Source organism: Haemorhous mexicanus, chromosome 23, assembly GCF_027477595.1.
Source record: "Haemorhous mexicanus isolate bHaeMex1 chromosome 23, bHaeMex1.pri, whole genome shotgun sequence".
NCBI lineage: Eukaryota > Metazoa > Chordata > Aves > Passeriformes > Fringillidae > Haemorhous > Haemorhous mexicanus.
Genome location: NC_082363.1, coordinates 6,993,205 through 7,011,340, shown reverse-complemented (window position 1 = coordinate 7,011,340; position 18,136 = coordinate 6,993,205). Strand labels below are relative to the sequence as shown.

The 18,136-nt window shown below is 58.7% G+C and overlaps 2 protein-coding genes across 4 annotated transcripts; both read right to left on the bottom strand.

The window, feature by feature from the left end:
- Positions 1-276: 276 nt before the first annotated feature.
- LOC132337818 (uncharacterized) lies at positions 277-2,563 on the bottom strand. Of its 2 annotated transcripts, none has more exons than XM_059866724.1 (2): positions 2,428-2,563; positions 277-1,571 (listed from the first exon to the last, which is right to left on the bottom strand). In XM_059866724.1, exon 2 carries the CDS (start codon positions 1,416-1,418, stop codon positions 390-392), a length of 1,029 nt encoding a protein of 342 aa, XP_059722707.1. In that variant the 5' UTR covers positions 1,419-1,571; positions 2,428-2,563; the 3' UTR covers positions 277-389. The 2 variants fall into 2 exon arrangements, with proteins under 2 accessions (XP_059722707.1, XP_059722708.1); XM_059866725.1 differs by having other exon boundaries at positions 277-1,551.
- Positions 2,564-14,798: 12,235 nt separating this feature from the next.
- HES4 (hes family bHLH transcription factor 4) lies at positions 14,799-17,042 on the bottom strand. 2 transcript variants are annotated; one of them, XM_059866787.1, is made up of 4 exons: positions 16,653-17,042; positions 16,467-16,562; positions 16,293-16,380; positions 14,799-15,811 (listed from the first exon to the last, which is right to left on the bottom strand). In XM_059866787.1, exons 1-4 carry the CDS (start codon positions 16,854-16,856, stop codon positions 15,219-15,221), a joined length of 981 nt encoding a protein of 326 aa, XP_059722770.1. In that variant the 5' UTR covers positions 16,857-17,042; the 3' UTR covers positions 14,799-15,218. The 2 variants fall into 2 exon arrangements, with proteins under 2 accessions (XP_059722770.1, XP_059722771.1); XM_059866788.1 differs by having other exon boundaries at positions 16,746-17,042.
- Positions 17,043-18,136: the final 1,094 nt, after the last annotated feature.

Sequence of the window (18,136 nt, the reverse complement as noted above, 5' to 3'; positions counted from 1 at the left end):
AGGAGGAAACCCTGGTTTATGGCATCCATTTGGTCCTTGATGGGATCATTCCCGCCTTTCCCGCAGCCTTTAACATTTGGGCTGGTCATAAAGGGCCTTTTCCTCCTCTCTGCCCTCCTTCCCTCCCCAGATGGCTGCTCCAGCCTCCCACGCCACCTGACCCCTTGGAAAATCCTTTCCCAAAGCTGCTGCCTGCTGCTCTCTCCATATCCCAAAGCTCTCCGCTCCAAATTGTCGGATGAAGCTTTTTTTGGACTTAGAGATGGGGTAAGGAGAGGTGTTTTAAAAACTTTTATCCTGTTTTCAGCCTTATGTGAAGGGTGAGACAATGCAGATGTTACAATTCATGCTGTTACAATCACAAGCCGACTATTTTTTATTCTACAAATTCATTTCCCACACAAATATTTTTTATTCACCCTGCAGGATAATTGCTCTCTCCCATAAAAACGTTTCCAGGCTCCGAGAGAATTCCGTGTGTGTGCCACAGGAAAAAACAGCTCCAGCCCTGTCAACACAGCCACTTCCTGCCCTGCTCTCAGCACACAGCAACCTGACCCAAATTTACCCCCTTTCCTCCAGAAATCCTCCAGGCTTTCACACATTTCCAGCCAGGTGGGAATGTCAGCTGCTCTCTGCAGGGCTGGGCTGTTCCAGGACATTCCCAGCCCGTCCTGCTGGGGAATTTCGGTGGTTTTGGAGAGGCAGAGTCGATCCTGTCCCAGGTCTGGGCTGTTCCAGGACATTCCCAGCCTGTCCTGCTGGGGAATTTCGGTGGTTTTGGAGAAGCAGAGTCGATCCTGTCCCACACCTGGGCTGTTCCAGGACATTCCCAGCCTGTCCTGCTGGGGAATTTCAGTGGTTTTGGAGAGGCAGAGTCGATCCTGTCCCACACCTGGGCTGTTCCAGGACATTCCCAGCCTGTCCTGCTGGGGAATTTCAGTGGTTTTGGAGAGGCAGAGTCGATCCTGTCCCACACCTGGGCTGTTCCAGGACATTCCCAGCCTGTCCTGCTGGGGAATTTCGGTGGTTTTGGAGAAGCAGAGTCGATCCTGTCCCACACCTGGGCTGTTCCAGGTCATTCCCAGCCCGTCCTGCTGGGGAATTTCGGTGGTTTTGGAGAAGCAGAGTCGATCCTGTCCCAGGGCTGGGCTGTTCCAGGACATTCCCAGCCCGTCCTGCTGGGGAATTTCGGTGGTTTTGGAGAGGCAGAGTCGATCCTGTCCCAGGTCTGGGCTGTTCCAGGTCATTCCCAGCCCGTCCTGCTGGGGAATTTCAGTGGTTTTGGAGAAGCAGAGTCGATCCTGTCCCAGGTCTGGGCTGTTCCAGGACATTCCCAGCCTGTCCTGCTGGGGAATTTCAGTGGTTTTGGAGAGGCAGAGTCGATCCTGTCCCACACCTGGGCTGTTCCAGGTCATTCCCAGCCCGTCCTGCTGGGGAATTTTGGTGGTTTTGGAGAAGCAGAGTCGATCCTGTCTCACACCTGGGCTGCATCCCTGGGGCTCCACGTGTCTGACACCAGCAGGAGCTGGCAGCAGAACTCTGCAGCCTCTGGAATGTCACAGGAGATGCTTTGGTGTCACAGGGAAAAAAAAGTGAGAAGGAATCACTGCTTCAAATGGGGGAAATCTGATTTTTTAATTTTGTTTTTATAATATGCAGAGGGGCTGCAAATTAATTTCTGGGAGTTCTGTGCTTTTCTCTCCCTGGAATGGATGAAACCCCCAAAGGTGGAGGGAAGGGCTCCTGCTGAATAACCCCGGGCTCTGGCAGCGTGTGAGGGAATTGTCACCTCTGCCACCTCTGTCCCTGTCACTGCAGAGTCCCTCTGTGCCACGCCCACACCTGGCCAGGTGTGAGCCCAGAGCTGGGTCACCCTTAAGGGTGGGGAATTTTGGGGACAGCTCTGGGGTCACTGTGGCACAGCTGGAGGAGCAGGGACAGTGCCAGCCCTGGGGACATGTCAGGGACTGCTGTGGCCACACAAGGAGCTCTTTCAGCCCAGAGCTGCTCCCAGGGATTTCCCAGGATGCAGAGCCCGGCCAGACTCCCCGGGGGCTGGGACACACGTGCCACACTGTGCCACTGCTGGTGGCCTTGAGCAGTTGGGGTCAGCCCTGAGCTCTGAGATGTGGCATTGGGGCAGGACAAACCCAGCAAATCCCTGCCCTGAGACAGCCAGCTGTGCTCCAGGGGCTCAGCCTGTGTTTGTGAGGAATGCCTCAGTCTCAAATGCAATTTAAAATGTCATTTCAGCTGTAATTTAAGATGTAATTTAAGATGTAATTTAAGATGTAATTTAAGATGTCATTCCCCCCTTTTCTAGCAAAGAGATGGAGCCAGTGCCGAGTTCTGGGCACTCCCCAAGCCCCATCCTTCCTCCTCTGCTTTCCCTTCCCACTCCCAGGAATGGGATAGGGCACAAACCCGGCAAGTGTGGGGTCAAGGTGAGCACCTCTGGCCCCAAAGGGCACCCCGGGGCTGGCAGGGAGCGGGGGGCTGGCTGCAGACGGGAGGCACACGCCCGGCGGGGTGGCAGCAGCAGCTCGGTGATGGTTTTATTCCGGTAATCAGCGAGCAAATAACGCGGCCACGCCTGGGAGAGACCGGCTGGGCCAGCCCGGCAGGTCCGGGCTGAGTCAGGAGGGGCACGGAGAGGCTGCTGGCCATGGGAACCTCGGGCAGGGCAGGGCAGGGCTGGGCTGGGAGTGTGCCCGGGGCCTGGGTGACTCAGGAGTGGGACAGCCCCGGGACAGACCCGGGACAGCACTGGGAGAATCCTGGGACAGCACTGGAACAGAACTGGGACAGAACTGGGAGAATCCTGGGGGAGCCCTGGGACAGAACTGGGATAGAACTGGGACAGAACTGGGATAGAACTGGGACAGAACTGGGAAACCCCTGGGACACCCCTGGGACACTCCAGGACAGCCCTGGGACCCCTTTATTTGTACTTATTTGTGAGCAGAATTCCCAGTAAAATCGTATTTTCAGGAGTTCTCTGCTCCCTCTGAACCATGGAGCCCTTCCCAGCAGCCTCGGGAGGGATCTCCAGGCAGAAGGGATCCCTCCAGCCCCGGGAGGGATCTCCAGGGGATGGAGGAGCTCCTCCTCTCCCCTGCAAGCCTTTGGCACCTTTGGATCCCCAGCCAGCGCTGGCTGTGTCCTTCTGGATGAAAAGAGAAGGATTTCTCTGCAGCAGCCTCTCCCCAGCAGAAAAACCCCGTCCCTTGAGTCCTGTCAGCCTCAGAACCAGCCCTGGAGCTGCTCTGACACCGAGCAGGGAGGAAAACAAACAAGCAAGGAAATCAAACCCTGGGAGGGGAAAAAAAAAGAAAAAAAAAAAAAAAAAAAAAAGCATCAGCGTGTCTGGAAGAGAAGTGAAGGGCAGGCAGTGATGGGCAGGAGCAGCCCTGCCACTTGCAGTCATGTCAGGGCACAGGAGAGCGAGCAGACACGGACCCAGCACCCTGGGCAGGCTCAGCCCGGGGGGCTCTGACAGCTGCGGTGGAGCCCTCGGGAGAGGGGCCACGATCCACATCAGGGTTTGTGATTCCAGCCTCAGGGCTTTGCTCACCCATTCTGGGAGTTCTGCCTCAAAGCCAGCCCTGTCAGCACCCTCTGTCCCTGCTTGGTGGCCTCTGAGCCAGGTGGGATTCCCAGGTGAGGGGGAAGAGGCCTGGGAAAATTCCTGAGCCCTCTGAGCTTAGGGAAATCCTTTCCTTGCAACTTAAGGGTCGTTCCTTTTATTCTAGGAGGGCCAGAAAGGATGAAATCCACTGTGGAGAAAGCTGGGAAAGGCAGGAGCAGGTCCTTAATCCCTTTCCCATGGCTCCCAGATCCCACAGCTCCCCCAGATCCCACAGCTCCCAGATCCCACAGACCCCACAGCTCCCAGATCCCACAGATCACAGATCCCACAGATCCCACAGATCCCACAGACCCACACACCCCACAGATCCCCCAGACCCCACAGCTCCCAGACCCCACACACTCCACAGATCCCCCAGACCCCACAGCTCCCACAGATCCCCCAGCTCCCAGACCCCACAGATCCCACAGATCCCACAGCTCCCCCAGATCCCCCAGCTCCCACAGACCCCACAGACCCCACAGACCCAACAAATCCCACAGATCCCACAGCTCTCCCAGATCCCCCAGACCCCATAGCTCCCACATACCCACAGACCCCACAGACCCCACAGACCCCACAGATCCCATAGATCCCACAGATCCCACAGACCCCACAGACCCCACAAACCCCACAGCTCCCACAAATCCCACAGACCCCACAGATCCCACAAACCCCACAGCTCCCCCAGCAGATGGGACAGGAGCCGGGGTGCTGGGATCTGTCCCACAGCACTGGGATAAGTCTGGAAAAACCCCCAAAAATCAGGGAGTCAAACCTTTAACCGTGGCCACCGTGAAGCCAGGCCCCCAAGGGCTGCACTCACACTTTTTTTGGACATTTCCAGGGATTCCAGCACTTCCCTGAACCACAGGAAAATCCTGGAACAGAGGGGAGCAGAGAGAGGGGGAGATTCCAAACGGGGACTTGGAGCATCCAGCCAGTAATTCCTGAATTTTCCTCCCCACATCTGACTGGGGAGGGGAGAAGCCTCTGCTCTCCCAGGGCAGCAATGGAGCAGGGAGAGCAGGGGTTTATTGCCTGCTGAGTGCTTTTCCAAACGGGACCTGGAGCTCTCACACACTTCCAGCATTCCCTTATCCCTCAGAGGCAGGAGGAGTTTTATCTTCATCCAGCAATGCAAAAAAAAAAGGGAAAAAATCCATAAAAGCAGCTGCCTTAAAAAATAAACCTCTTTTCCCAGCCTATGCTAATAATTTACTCTTATTCCAGGTTTTATTGGGACTCCTTTCAAGGGCTGACCCCCTCGGTAAATAGCACATAACTCCAGCCAGGAGGATTTCCTCCCCGCTGGGACTCCTGATGTCGAAAGCAGAGGTGTCAAACCAGCGGCTCAAAGCCCCGTGGTGGCCCCGGAGAGTTCCACATCTGGCCTGGATCTCGGTGCTTAACACATTTTAACTCTTGCCCCGAGCAGCTCCGGATTTCCCTCGGCGGAGCCGGGTTAGGTTTGATTTAAGAGGCTGCGGGGAAAAGCCAAAAAAAAAAAAAAATTAAAAAAAAAGAGGGAAATAAAGGGAAAAAAAAAAAAAAAAAGGAGAAAAAGGAGAAAAAGGAGAAAAAGGAGAAAAAGGAGAAAAAGGAGCTGTTGAAAGGTTGAATGGAGGGAGCAGGGATGGAGGTGGGACCGGCCCTGCCCGGCTTATCGGGGCATCGCCACACGAGCTGCTCGTGGCTGCCAACCACTGGGAGCACTGGGAGCACTGGGAACACGGGAGCACTGGGAGCACTGGGAGCACTGGGAGAGAGGAGAGCACTGGGAGCACTGGGAGCACTGGGAACACTGGGAACACGGGAGCACTGGGAGCACTGGGAGCACTGGGAGCACTGGGAACACGGGAGCATTGGAAGCGAGGGGAGCACTGGGAATACTGGGAGCACTGGGAGCACTGGGAACACAGGAGCACTGGGAGCACTGGGAGTGCTGGGAGCATTGGGAGCGAGGGGAGCACTGGGAATACTGGGAGCACTGGGAGCACTGGGAACACAGGAGCACTGGGAGCACTGGGAGTGCTGGGAGCACTGGGAGCACTGGGAGCACAGGAGCACTGGGAGCACTGGGAGTGCTGGGAGCGCTGGGAGCACTGGGAGCACTGGGAGAGCTGGGATGGGAATTGGAGGATTTGGAGAGCACCCAGCCATCCCAAACCCCTGCAGGAGGGGGTCTGGGGGCTCAGCACCACCCAGGATCTGCCTCCTCCCTTGGGAAGCTCTCCCTGGTTCCCTGACACGGAATAAATGGATTTAGCACGGCAGAGGGGCTGGGGGAGCCTCTCCCTGAGCACCCAGCCGCCTTTGCCCCTCTTCCCTCCCATTCCTCTCCCTCAGAGCCCCAGACCCACCCCAGACCCCCCTTTCCCTGCCGATTCCCAAACCCCCCGCGGCCGGGGCTCCTCCCTGCGTGGCTCCCGGCTGTCCCCGGCCCCGGGCACCGAGGGCACCGTGGCTGCCCCGCCGCCTTTGCCCCAGTGCCTCGGCTCCCCGCTGCCATCCCTGCCCTCCTCCCGTGCCCGCCGCGGCTCGGGAGGAGGCGAAACCCGCGGGTGTTGCAATAATGCCATTAAAGCATCCTGGCAGCCTGGCAGGCTCCCACTTTCCCAGGCTGGTGGCCCGGCGGGATGCGGGGACACTCCCAGCCCCGCAGCTCCATCTGCACATCCCAGCCCGGCCTGGCAGGGCAGCACTGGGAGAATCCCAGCATCCATTCATTATCAGCTCCATCCCAGCCTGGCAGGGCAGCACTGGGAGAATCCCAGGATCCATCCATTATCAGTTCCATCCCAGCCCTTCCTGCACATCCCAGCCTGGCAGGGCAGCACTGGGAGAATCCCAGGATCCCTTCATTGTCAGCTCCATCCCAGCCTGGCAGGGCAGCACTGGGAGAATCCCAGCATCCCTTCATTGTCAGCTCCATCCCAGCCCTTCCTGCACATCCCTGCCCGCCCGGGAGATGGGATCTGACAGGGCTCAGGGTGGGTTTGGCTCTGAGCTATCCTGGAAGGGCAGCACATGGAAAATGGGAATTTCCATCCCCTGTCCAAACTCTTCTGAGGGGGAATTTGAGGCAGGATGAAGAGAACGGGAGGAAAATCGAAGATCCTGCTCAGGATGTGCCAGGATTCCGTGGCTCTGAGATGGGGAAGCCGGGCTGGAGGAGGAGATGAATAATTTCCCTAAAGGCACGGCCCAGAGCGTGCCTCAGCCTGCCGGTGATTCAGCAGCTGGCTGGATCCTCCCTGCCCCTCCTGGGACACCGAGCTGGCTCCGGGTGCTCGCCCGAAATAGCTGAGAGGGTTCAGGGCAGAGGGAACAGGGATGGGGAAAGCTGGAGCGCTGAAAGTGCCCCCGGAGAAAGGAGCTGGCCCGGCGGGGCTTGGGGTGAGCGGGCAGCAGGGAGAGGGCCAGGGAAAGCTGCAGGAATGGCTGGAATTGGCTGCCCAAACTGTGCTTCCCATCCTGCTGTTCCAGATTCCAGCCTCTCCTCCTGGAGAGGAGAACAGGAACAATCCTCAGGAAAAAAAAAAAAAAAAGAAAGAAAAAAAAGATAAATCCTCAAAAAAAAAAAAAAACTCAAAAGAAAGAAAAAGAAAAAAGGAAAAATCCCCAAAAAGAAAAATAAATCCTCAAATTAAAAAAAAATCCTCAAAAAGAAAAAAGAAAAAATCCTCAAATTAAAAAAAAAAAAATAGAAAAAATCCTCAAGTTGCACCAGAGGAGTTTTAGGTTGGATATCAGGGAAAAACTCCACTGGAAGGATGGGCAAGCATTGGATCAGATTGGCCAGGGCAGTGGTGGAATCCCCACCCCGAGAGTGCACAAAAACCACGTGGATGTGACACCTGGGGACAGTTTTTAGTGCCCTGCTCGGCCTGGCGGTGCTGGGCTGATGGTGGCACACAGGGAATTTCTTTTCCAGCTTCAGGGGTTCCATGATTCCGTGGTTCCCTGCACTGCCTGCTCTAACCCAGGATTCCAGGTGGAGTTTCTGAGCTGTGCTCCAGCCCTGGGGCCAAAAGGAGCAGGAGCAGCCACTGCTCCAGGGAATTCTGTGCTCCCCAAATTGTCCCCCCTGGCCATGGAGCTGCCCTGGCAGAGCTGGGGACAAAGGGGACCAAGGTGCAGGACACAGCAGAGGGGACAGAGGTGGCTGCTCCGATTTTGGGGAGCAGCCAGACCTGGAAATTGGGAGGGAGAGGCATCTCTGATGTGACACCAGAACCCCCAGGATTTGGGATTTCCACCAGGAAGCCCCAACAGCTCCCACAGCCCAGCCCCGAACATTCCCAGCAGGAATTACCAGCACGAGGTGCCCTGCCCAAAAACCTCCCCTGTTTTTTCCAGGGGTTTTAAACCCTTCCAAAGGCCGTGTCCAGCTGGAGAGGAGCCCTGCTCCCACTGCAGAGGCTGCAATCCCTGCAGCTGTCAGTCAGAGCTGTTGTCAGGCAGAGCTGTCAGGTCAGGCTCTGCCGTGAGTGACAGCCCGGGTTGTTATCTCGGAATGTGTCATCCCAGCCCGGCCTGGCAGGGCAGCACTGGGACACTTCCAGCATCCCTTCATTATCAGCTCCATCCCAGCCCTTCCTGCACATCCCTGCCCGCCCGGGAGATGGGATCTGACAGGGCTCAGGGTGGGTTTGGCTCTGAGCAATCCTGGAAGGGCAGCACATGGAAAATGGGAATTTCCATCCCCTGTCCAAACTCTTCTGGGGGGGAATTTGAGGCAGGATGAAGAGAACGGGAGGAAAATCGAAGATCCTGCTCAGGATGTGCCAGGATTCCGTGGCTCTGAGAGCAGAGCTTAGCCAGGGGTTTTAGCAGTGCTGGGAAAGAAGAAAAACAGTGGGAAATAGGGGAAAAAAATAATGGGAAGGGAGGAAGAAAAGCAGTGGAGGGGAAAGGGAGAAAATGATGGAAAAGAAGGAAGAAAATGGGAAGGAAAGAGGAAAAGCAGTGGGAAGGAGGGAAGAAAAACAATGGTAAAGAAGGGAAAAAAGCAATGGGGAAAAAGGAAGAAAATCAATGGGAAAGAAGGAAGGAAAGCAATGGGAAAGAAAGAGGAAAAGTAATGGGGAAAAAGAAGAAAACAATGGTAAAGAAGGAAGAAAAGCAATGGGGGAAAAGGAAGAAAAACAATGGGGGAAAAGGAAGAAAAGCAATGGGAAATAAAGAGGAAAAGTAATGGGAAGGAGAGAAGAAAAACAATGGGAAAGAAGGAAGAAAAGCAATGGGAAAAAAGGAAGAAAAGCAATGGGAAATAAAGAAGAAAAGCAATGGGAAAGAAAGAAAAAAGCAATGGGAAATAAAGAAGAAAAGCAATGGGAAATAAAGAGGAAAAGCAACAGGAAGGAGGGAAGAAAAACAATGGGAAAGAAGGAAGAAAAGCAATGGGAAAAAAGGAAGAAAAGCAATGGGAAATAAAGAAGAAAAGCAATGGGAAAGAAGGAAGGAAAGCAATGGGAAAGAAGGAAGAAAAGCAATGGAAAAGAAAGAAAAAAGCAATGGGAAAGAAAGAAAAAAGCAATGGGAAATAAAGAAGAAAAGCAATGGGGAAAAAGGAAGAAAAACAATGGGAAAGAAGGAAGAAAAGCAATGGGAAAGAAGGAAGAAGCTCCGTGGAATGTCTCTGTGCCTCATTCCTGCACTGACCTTGTCCCTCCAGAATCTCTGTGCCAGGAGCGCCGGCAGCTCCCCCAGGGCACTTCAAGCCCTGTAAACACCCCGGCTCTGAAGGGCTGTCCCCAGGTCACCTTGGCGGTGTCACCAGCCCAGCCAGGGACATTTTACCCTTTCCCATCCCGTGGAGCAGCTCCAGGGCAGCCCAGCTCCCCCTCCTCCCCTGCAGGTCGCTGCCCTTTGGTGCCCACTAAAAATACCCGGCAGTGGATGTGGCTGAGCGAGTTGGGAGTTAAATAAAGCACCTCGGGGCCTCTCCCAGGGCTGGGTGCAGCTCTGCCTCCTGCTCCCCAAAAAAACACTGAGCTTCCCATGCTCAGCACCGAGGGGAAAAGAATTCCCAGCTGGATTATAGTGGGGAAAGCTGCTCAGAAAGCAATGTGTGCTAAAAAACCCGTGCTGATTTCTCTGGGGGCCACCAGGAGCTTTGCTCAGCACCCGGATTTGTTCCCCCTTCTCCTGGGATGCTGGAGGATAAAAGGGGACCCTGCAGACCCCAGGAGCTCAGTTTTGCCCACATCCCACCTGTGGGAGCACCAGGAGCAGCCAGGGGAGCTGGAACAGGAGCAGGAAGGGTGAAAAATGCCAATATTCTGATTAAATCAGCCTGGCTTCATTCCATTGCTCCATGAAAAGCCCTGGGATCACAGCGTGGGTCTCACTGGGTCAGGGCTTTGCTTTAGGGTTCCCAAAGAGAAAATGGGGGTTTGGTACCATTTTTGGGGCTCCTCCTATGCGAGGGGACAGGTTTTAAACAGAGTGACACCAACCCAAGGTGACAATCTGAGCCTCCCTCTCCCAGCTGATCCTGTTTTGTCTTCCCAGAGAAAACCTGGGAACTGCCCCGGGTGAGCAGCCTGGATTTATCTGGATTCATCCTGGGCTCTCTGGACATGGAAACAGCTTCAGTGAGCAACCTCAGAACCAGGGGCTGCCTCCAGAACCGGAGCTCGATTCAGCTCCTGCTGCTGCTGATGGATTTTGGGGTCTGGGGAAGGTTTTGCATTCACCCCTGCAGCTCAGCATCCCTCCCCTGCCCGCGGTGCTCCCGGAGGATCTGGGAAATCCCAGCCGAGCCCCTGAGCTGGGGATTTGCTGCTGGTTGAGCCCCCAAACGCTGCCAAAACCCCCTTGGGCTGCTCCAAGCTCCTCTGCTGAGCCTCCGTGGACTCTGGGGCTCTTCTCCATCTGCTCTGCTCTATTTTTGTGCTCGGCCTTGGAATCCTCCCCTCCTCTGGAAACCAGGCTGTTTACAAATATTTGCCTGGGAGAAGCTCTGCTGCTCCCCGTTCTGCTTTTCCACAGAAAAAGCAAAAGGAAAAGAGCCCCGGCATCACAGACTCCACAGCCCCAGCATCAACCTGCTGATTTGATGTTTTATTTCCTTCCCTGCCGGCCCCGGCGGTGGAAACCTCACCTGAGCCGGGTCGGCGGCGTTGGGTTTGATTTCCCGATGGTGGATGTGCTGCTCCCATGGAATGGGAGAGGGAGATAGAGCAGGAATTTGGCGCCAAGAGCCCGGCTTTGAAAGGGCCGCATTCCAGCCCTGCCAGGCTAAGAGGGGCTAAATGGGAAGATCTGATTAAGCGTCTCAGTGCGGTGACCCTGACCTCAAAGAACGCGCCGAGGCTCGGGAGGAACTTCATTTCAATTAATCAGCTTAACAGCCCGAGGAAAGCTGCCCGCGTCCATTGAGCCGGGCTCCCGCTCCCCCTCCTACTCCTCCTCCTCCTCCTCCTCCTCCTCCTCCTCCTCCTCGTCCCGGGGCTCCGGGCCGGCTGTGGGATTGCCCGAGTCACGGCCCTGGGGCTCGGGGATGCCTTCATCCCTTCATTAGGAGCCTTTGGAATATCAGGGACACAGCCCCGGAGCTCCCCATCCCTCTGAGAGCCTTCTCCACCTCCCGTGGGAAATGTGGGAATGTGGGAATGTGGGAATGTGGGAAGGGAGGGGTGGCTGTGCCCCCTTTTCCAGCCCCTCCTGGGCTGCCCGCTCCCTCAGGGCAGGGATGCAGATGTGGCTGCTGGAGGCAGAAGGTGGGGAAATGCCGTGGGAGGCAGGAGGATAATCCCAGAAAGTGTCACAGGATCATGGAGTGGGTCGGGTTGAAAGGAGCCTTGAAGCTCTCCCAACCCCCTGCTCGGTGGGAAACTGGGAAGCAGAATCCAAAGGCACCAGGAGAGGAGCTGGGAAGGGGGAAAGGCTCATCCAGAACCTCCAGTGATTTTCCAGGGGTTTTTCCTTTTCCCCTGTGACCTGGGCAGGCCTGGGAGATGGGAAGGGGAAAAGTCTCATCCAGAACCTCCAGTGATTTTCCAGGGGTTTTTCCTTTTCCCCTGTGACCTGGGCAGGCCCAGGAGCTGGGAAGGGGAAAAGTCTCATCCAGAACCTCGACTTTCCAGGAGTTTTCCTTTTCCCCTGTGACCTGGGCAGGCCCAGGAGCTGGGAAGGGCTTTGGTTCCTTGCCCTGAGCTTGGGGAAGCCTTTCCCTGCTCCGGACAGGATTTCTCGGGATGCCCTTGGGGTCATGGCGCTGCAGAGCCACAGCTGAGCCCCCGCCGAACATTCCAGCGGTTTTTGCACCTGGAACTCCATCCCGGGCTCCGTTCAGCTGGAAATGGCTCGTTAACACCTCTCCCCACATCCTTTCCCATGGATCGAGGCGCAGCTGCTCCAGCTCGGGTCGCGTGAGGAGGAATCTCCGATTTTTTCCCCTCCCCACCAGCTCTCCCAGCTCTCCTTCCCCCACCACACCCCGATCGTTCCACCATTCCCGGGAATTCCGGGCTGCCTTTATCGCATCCCTTTGGACTTTCACCTCTGGGCAGCCGCGCACTTTGCTCTTTCCCTGCAGGTTTAAAGGGGTAAGGGCGAATTTAGAAGCCTCTGGAAAAGCCCTCGGGAGCCTTTGGAGGGGCTGGGCAGCGCTGCTGTTGGAGGGGAACAACCTGGAAGGGATGAGCTGGTAAAGAAACGGGAGAAGCTGGTGCCAGTGCGGCCACAGAAGTTCGAAACGCAGCGCCAGAAGTTTCTGCATCAAAAACACAAGAAACCTCACGGTGGAAACACTCGGGGTGGAAGATAACAGAAGAGTCAGGCCACACAAAGCACAGCTCAGAACCGGTGGCAGCAATGAGGGAGGGGACAGAGCTGAGCATCTCCCAGAGCCACCTGGAGCCCGTGGCCGCGAGGAGGTGGATTTGGAATCCTTTCCTCGGAAGGATTTGGAATCCTTTCCTCGGAAGGATTTGGAATTTCTGGGGCGTCACAGCCCAGCTGCTGCCCCCCGCGCGGAGCAGGTGGCAGAGGTGGCTCCGGGGGCTCTCTGGGGGCTGAGGTGACACCGTGGTGACATCCCAGGCTGTCACTCCACAGGCAGAGCCGCTTCCCCCGCGCCGGCAGCCGCGTCCCCGGGGAGCGCCGCGCTCCGGGTCGTGTTTGCGCTGCTGCCATCGCTCCGAGCCCCCTCGGGAGGAGCGGGCTGGGCTCTGCCCGCGCTCCGCAGCCCTCCCGGCAATAAAGGGAATGTGCCGGATCTCGGGGGGAGCCGGGCCGGGGGCGCGGGGCTGCCCCAGGGAGGGATTTGGTTGCAGGCAGGCGACAGCCAGGCTTTCATCTGCTCTTGCGAGCCTCCTTCAGACAGAAGAGGAGGGGTAGGGCTGTGGGGGATGGAGGAGAATTGCTGTAACATGATTTTATGTCTGTGATTGCATAACGAAACCTCCTGGGAACCTCCTGATTCAGATGGATCCCTCGTTGTGCCCGGCTGATGGAGGGCTCTCAGACTGATCGATTGCCCACGCTGCGGTGCGCAGGAATTGCTGGACTGGATCGGTACCGGGCTCCGAGCAGCCTGTGCTCCTTTATCGAGCCGCGCCTGAGCCATCAGGAAGCTGTAAAAAGCCTTCAGGAGCCGATAATCTGCTTTTTATACCCCCAGCACACACAGCCACAGGCCCTGCTCTCACAGAAGCTGCAGCCCGGTTGTTAATGGGAGCAGACCTTGAAGGACGGAATTGCATTTCTGTTCTTAAAAAAAAAAAAAAGAGAGATAAAAAATAATAAATGCCTGGGTTTGTGTCGTTGGATGCTCTGCAAATCTCAGCTCGTTCTCTGAGCTGAGAAACGCTGCTGGTGCCACCGGGCTCATCCCCCCTGCCCACCCACCAGGACAATCCCAGGGGTCCCGGGAAGGGGGGATCGGGAAATCAGGATCCCACAGACCCCCAGGGTCCTGGGAAGGGAGATCGATCCCACAGACCCCCAGGGTCCTGGGAAGGGAGATCGATCCCACAGACCCCCAGGGTCCCAGGAAGGGAGGATTGGGGAAATCAGGATCCCACAGACCCCCAGGGTCCTGGGAAGGGAGATCGATCCCACAGACCCCCAGGGTTCCGGGAAGGGGGGATCGGGAAATCAGGATCCCACAGACCCCCAGGGTCCTGGGAAGGGGGATTGGGGAAATCAGGATCCCACAGACCCCCAGGGTCCCAGGAAGGGGGATCGGGGAAGTCAGGATCCCACAGACCCCCAGGCAAGGTGGGAGATGCCTCTGGCACTCCCACCTCACCTCCTGGCGTTTCTCCTGCGGATTCCAGGACAGCCCCAGCTCACAGATTCGGGGCAGGGCGCACAAAGCTCGGCCTGGCACCCCGAGCTTTCCCTCCTAATGGTCTTTTCTCCCGCGCCGCGGCCCTTTTTAATTGGTGACAATTGGAAGTGGCTCATTCTCCGTGTGCGAGAGGCTGCAATTGCTTCCACTTGGCCACGATTCAAGTGCCGGGGGTGAGTCAGAATGGGTGGCAAAACTGTCTTTTCCTCAGTCCCCCTGCTCAGCGGCAAAGAAAAAGCCACAACCCCGAGTTATTCTCTTTTATGAGGTGGGCATTGTGAGGCCAGGCAATTGAATTTACAACAGCATTGAGTATCAGAGTCTATCTGGCCCTGTCAATGAGAGCGCCGGGGAAAAAAAAAGACACACATTAACCCTCAGCTCCGAGTTCCCAGGCGCTTCAATAGGGCTCCCAAGTTGCCAAAGAGCCCGCTGCATACTCGATGAGACCCTTTATACCTCCTAATTACCCTCCTGACAATAGGGACGGGCTCTCTCGCCGCTTTTGTGGGCCCGGAGTAAGTCCTGGGCAGCCCACCCCCACCCCAGAGGTGCGAGGGAGGGGGAAAAGCTGCGGAGGTTTTGGGATTGCGGGTGCAGGTAGCAGGCTCGAGGGGTTTGCTCAGCTTCCAGCAGGTTTTTTTAGGAATCCTTCTTCTGACTGCAAAACTCAGGGGATATCTAACCCCCCCCACCTCAGCTCCATCGCTTTCCCCCCAATTTCTTACCCAAATCCCTTCCAATTATTCTTAAATAAAGCCATAAAGTCCAGTCCTATTTAGTATATTTTTTTTTTTGCACACAGAGGATGAGCTCGTCCTTGCCCGCTCTCAAACAAAATGAAAGGGTGGGAAAAAAAAATCTATTTCAAAGAGTTCCTTTATTGAAACACCTGCATTTTTTTTCTCTTTTCGTTTTTGGAAGTCTTCGACACAGGCACGCACACACCCACAGACCAACGGGATACAAACAACTTTGGCATTATAACTTTTTGAATATTCGTTACAAAACTATTTCTCATTTATTTTTTTCTTTTGTTCGTTTCTTTAAAAAAAGTATCTCAAATAAAGGCATTTTAAAGGAGTAAAAATACAAGTCGAGATCCCAACCTCTGAAAATAATAAATAGCACGTTCATAGCCAGGTCCTTTTCTTCCTTTCTGCTTTAAATCTGCTTAAAAAACCCCAGGACATAACAGGGGCTCCATACAACGGAGCCGACGAGAGTTCGTTGTTATTTTTTTTTTGTTGTTTTTGGAGAGGGGGAATGACTCGGAGGAAGTCACCAGGGTCTCCAGACGGATTCGCTGCGCTCTCCAACGGGACTCCCGGCCTGCGACGCTGGCCCGATGCTGCCCCCAAATGATGTCAAGCCTTGCACCGGCGACGCCGAGGGGGTGGCGGCCGCGTTCCCCGAGCCGCCGCCCGCCGCCACCGGCACGTTGGCGTTGGCATAGAGAGGAATAACCGGTCCGGAGCTGGGCGGGAAGGCCGGGTTGGGGATGAGGAAGGCGAACTGGCCGTCGGTGGCCGGAACGAGCTGGAAGCCGCCGTAGACCTTGGGGGACAGCGCCTCGGCGGGGTTCAGCTTGCAGGGCACGGGCACGGCTCCGGCCGCGCCCGGGGGCAGCTGGACGTGCAGCGGCTGCTGCGCCAGATGTGCGGGCTGGGCGGGCGGCGGCGGGGGAGGAGGAGGAGGGGGGTAGTTCATGGCCACGATCTGGCCCAGGCACGCCGAGAGGTGGCTCAGGAGCCGCGTGCGCACGTCCGTGTTGACCCCTTCGCAGGTGGACAGGAACCGGGTCACCTCGTTCATGCACTCGTTGAAGCCGGCCCGGTACTTGCCGAGGACGGTGGGGTCGGCGCTGAGCGCGGCTGGGGGGTTGGGGAGGGAGGGGGCGGCAGGTGAGTGGCAGGTCCGGAGTACCGGCCCCGGTACCCTGTCCCCAGCGCCCGGTCCTCTGGCCCTAACCCCGGTTGCCGGTGCCCTGTCCCTGACCCCGGTGTCCAGCCCGGTTCCCGGTCCCTAACCCCGGGTGTCCAGCCCGGTTCCCGGTCCCCTGTCCCTAACCCTTGGTCTGCAGCCCGGTTCCCGGAACCCAGCCCCCGGTTCCCTGTAAGGAGCCTCGTCCCGGTCTCCTGTCGCCAGCTCCCGTTTCCTCGTCCTCAGTCCCCGGTCACTGGTGCACAGCCCGGTTCCCGGTGCGCTGCCTTCGGTCCGGATCCCCGTCCCCGTTCTCTGTCCCCGATTCCCGATCCCCATCCCTGACCCCTTGTCCTCAGCTCCCGGTGCAGACCCCGGTGGGGATCCCGGTGCCCTCTCCCCATGGCCGGTGCCCCCGGGGCTGGCGCTCACCGGTCATCTGCGCCCGCTGCAGGTTCCGCAGGTGCTTGACGGTCATCTCCAGGATGTCCGCCTTCTCCAGCTTGGAGTGCCGCGAGCTCTGCGGGACAACAGCGGCTCGCTCAGGGCTGCCCGCGGCCGGACATCGCCCGGTGTCCCCCCCGGTGTCCCCGCAGCCCCACTTACGTCCTTCTTGAGCGCGTCCAGGATGAGCGTCTTGAGCTGCCCCAGGCTCTCATTGATCCGCGCCCGGCGCCGCTTCTCCATGATGGGCTTGGACGACTGCGGGGAGAGCGGAGCCGGTCAGCGCCCCCCGCACAGCCCCGGGACCCCCAGCACCGCCCCCGACCGTCAACCCCGACCATCACCGACCTCAGCACGGCCGCGGGCTTGCCGCCATCCAGCTCCGCCGCCACCGTTGCTGCGCCCCGACCGGCACCCTCCTCCTCCTCCTCCTCCATTTACCTTCCGGTGCTCGCTGGCGCTCCGCGGCTTGTCCGGCGTGTGGCTGGCGCTGGCGGGCGCGCCGGCGATGGGCGAGGCGGTCGGTTTCTCCATGCCCGTGTCGGCGGGCATGGCTGAGGTACGGTGCAGCGACCGGGAAGAAGGAACGACGGGGAGAGCGGCAGAACCGGGGATGGTAGGCGGGGAGGGAAAGGAGGGGAGGGAGGAAGGAGGGGGGGGGGAGGAAAAAAGAAACCGGAGGGGGCGAAGCGAGCGCGTGCGGCGGCGGGCGCGGGGCGCGTGCGGCGGGCGCGGGGCGTGCGGCGGCGGCGCCCCCCGCCCCTCGCCCGCGCCCTTTTATAGCCCGGCGGCCGCGGCGGCGGCGGCGGCGGCGGCGCCCATTCGTGTGAACCCGCCGCCGCCGCCGTTCCCACACTCGCGCGCAGCCAATCAGCGCCCGGCCCGCGCCCGGCGCCCGCGCGTCCCGCGCTCCCATTGGTCCGCGCCTCACCCCCCTCACCCTTCCACCCCCCATCCCTGCCCCGCGCGGGGCGGGAAGCCCCGCCCCGCCCCGTCACGCGCGCGGGGAACGCCCCCTCCCCTCAGCGCGGCCACGTGGGGTGAGGAAGGCGGGGGGAGCGGTGCGTGTGGGGGGGGAGGTGGAGTGGGAGGGCAGAGCGCGGGCGGGGCTGGCCCCGGCACCGCCGCCGCGCTGGCCCCGGCCGCGGCCTCGCTCGCCGCCCTGTGACACCCGGCCCGGGGGCGGCGGCGGCGGCGGCGGCTGGCGCGGCACGCGAGGCCGCGGCCGGCGGGCGGCCAATGGGCGGGGGGTGCGGGCGGCCGCGCGGGCGCTCTGGGCTCCCATTGGCTGGCGGGGGCGCCGCTGTCAATCACGGCCGCGGCTCGCGCTCCCCTCGGTTCCCCCCGGTTCCCCCCGTTCCCAGCGCTCCCCCCGCCCCCCGTTCCCATCCCCATTCCCATTGCTCCTCTCCGCCCCCCCCCGTTCTCCCGTTGGAGCACGTGCCGGAGCGCTCCCGGCTCCCGGCTCCATGGGAAAACCCCGCCCCGCCGCCGCCCGCCAGCGGCAGCCGCCCCGCCGCACCGCCCGCGGGGCTGCCGCCTTCCTGCGCTGCCTCCCTGCCCGCTTCCCCCCCGCTCCCTCCGGCCCCCGGCAAACCGATCCCGGCGGTGCCGGAGCGGGAGGAAGCTGGATGAGCAACCCCCAGCGCTTTCTCCCACCCCCGGGGGTTCCCCGGTGCGCCGCGACCCCCCCCCGGTTTAACGGGTCAGGAGGGGTCAGGACCCCCCGGCTCTTGAGGGACCCCCATCTGCCCCTCTCGCCCTTATTTCCCCCCTGTTCTCCCCCCCGGAGCAAATTTCGCTGCGGGGTTCGGGGGGAGAAGCCCCCAGCG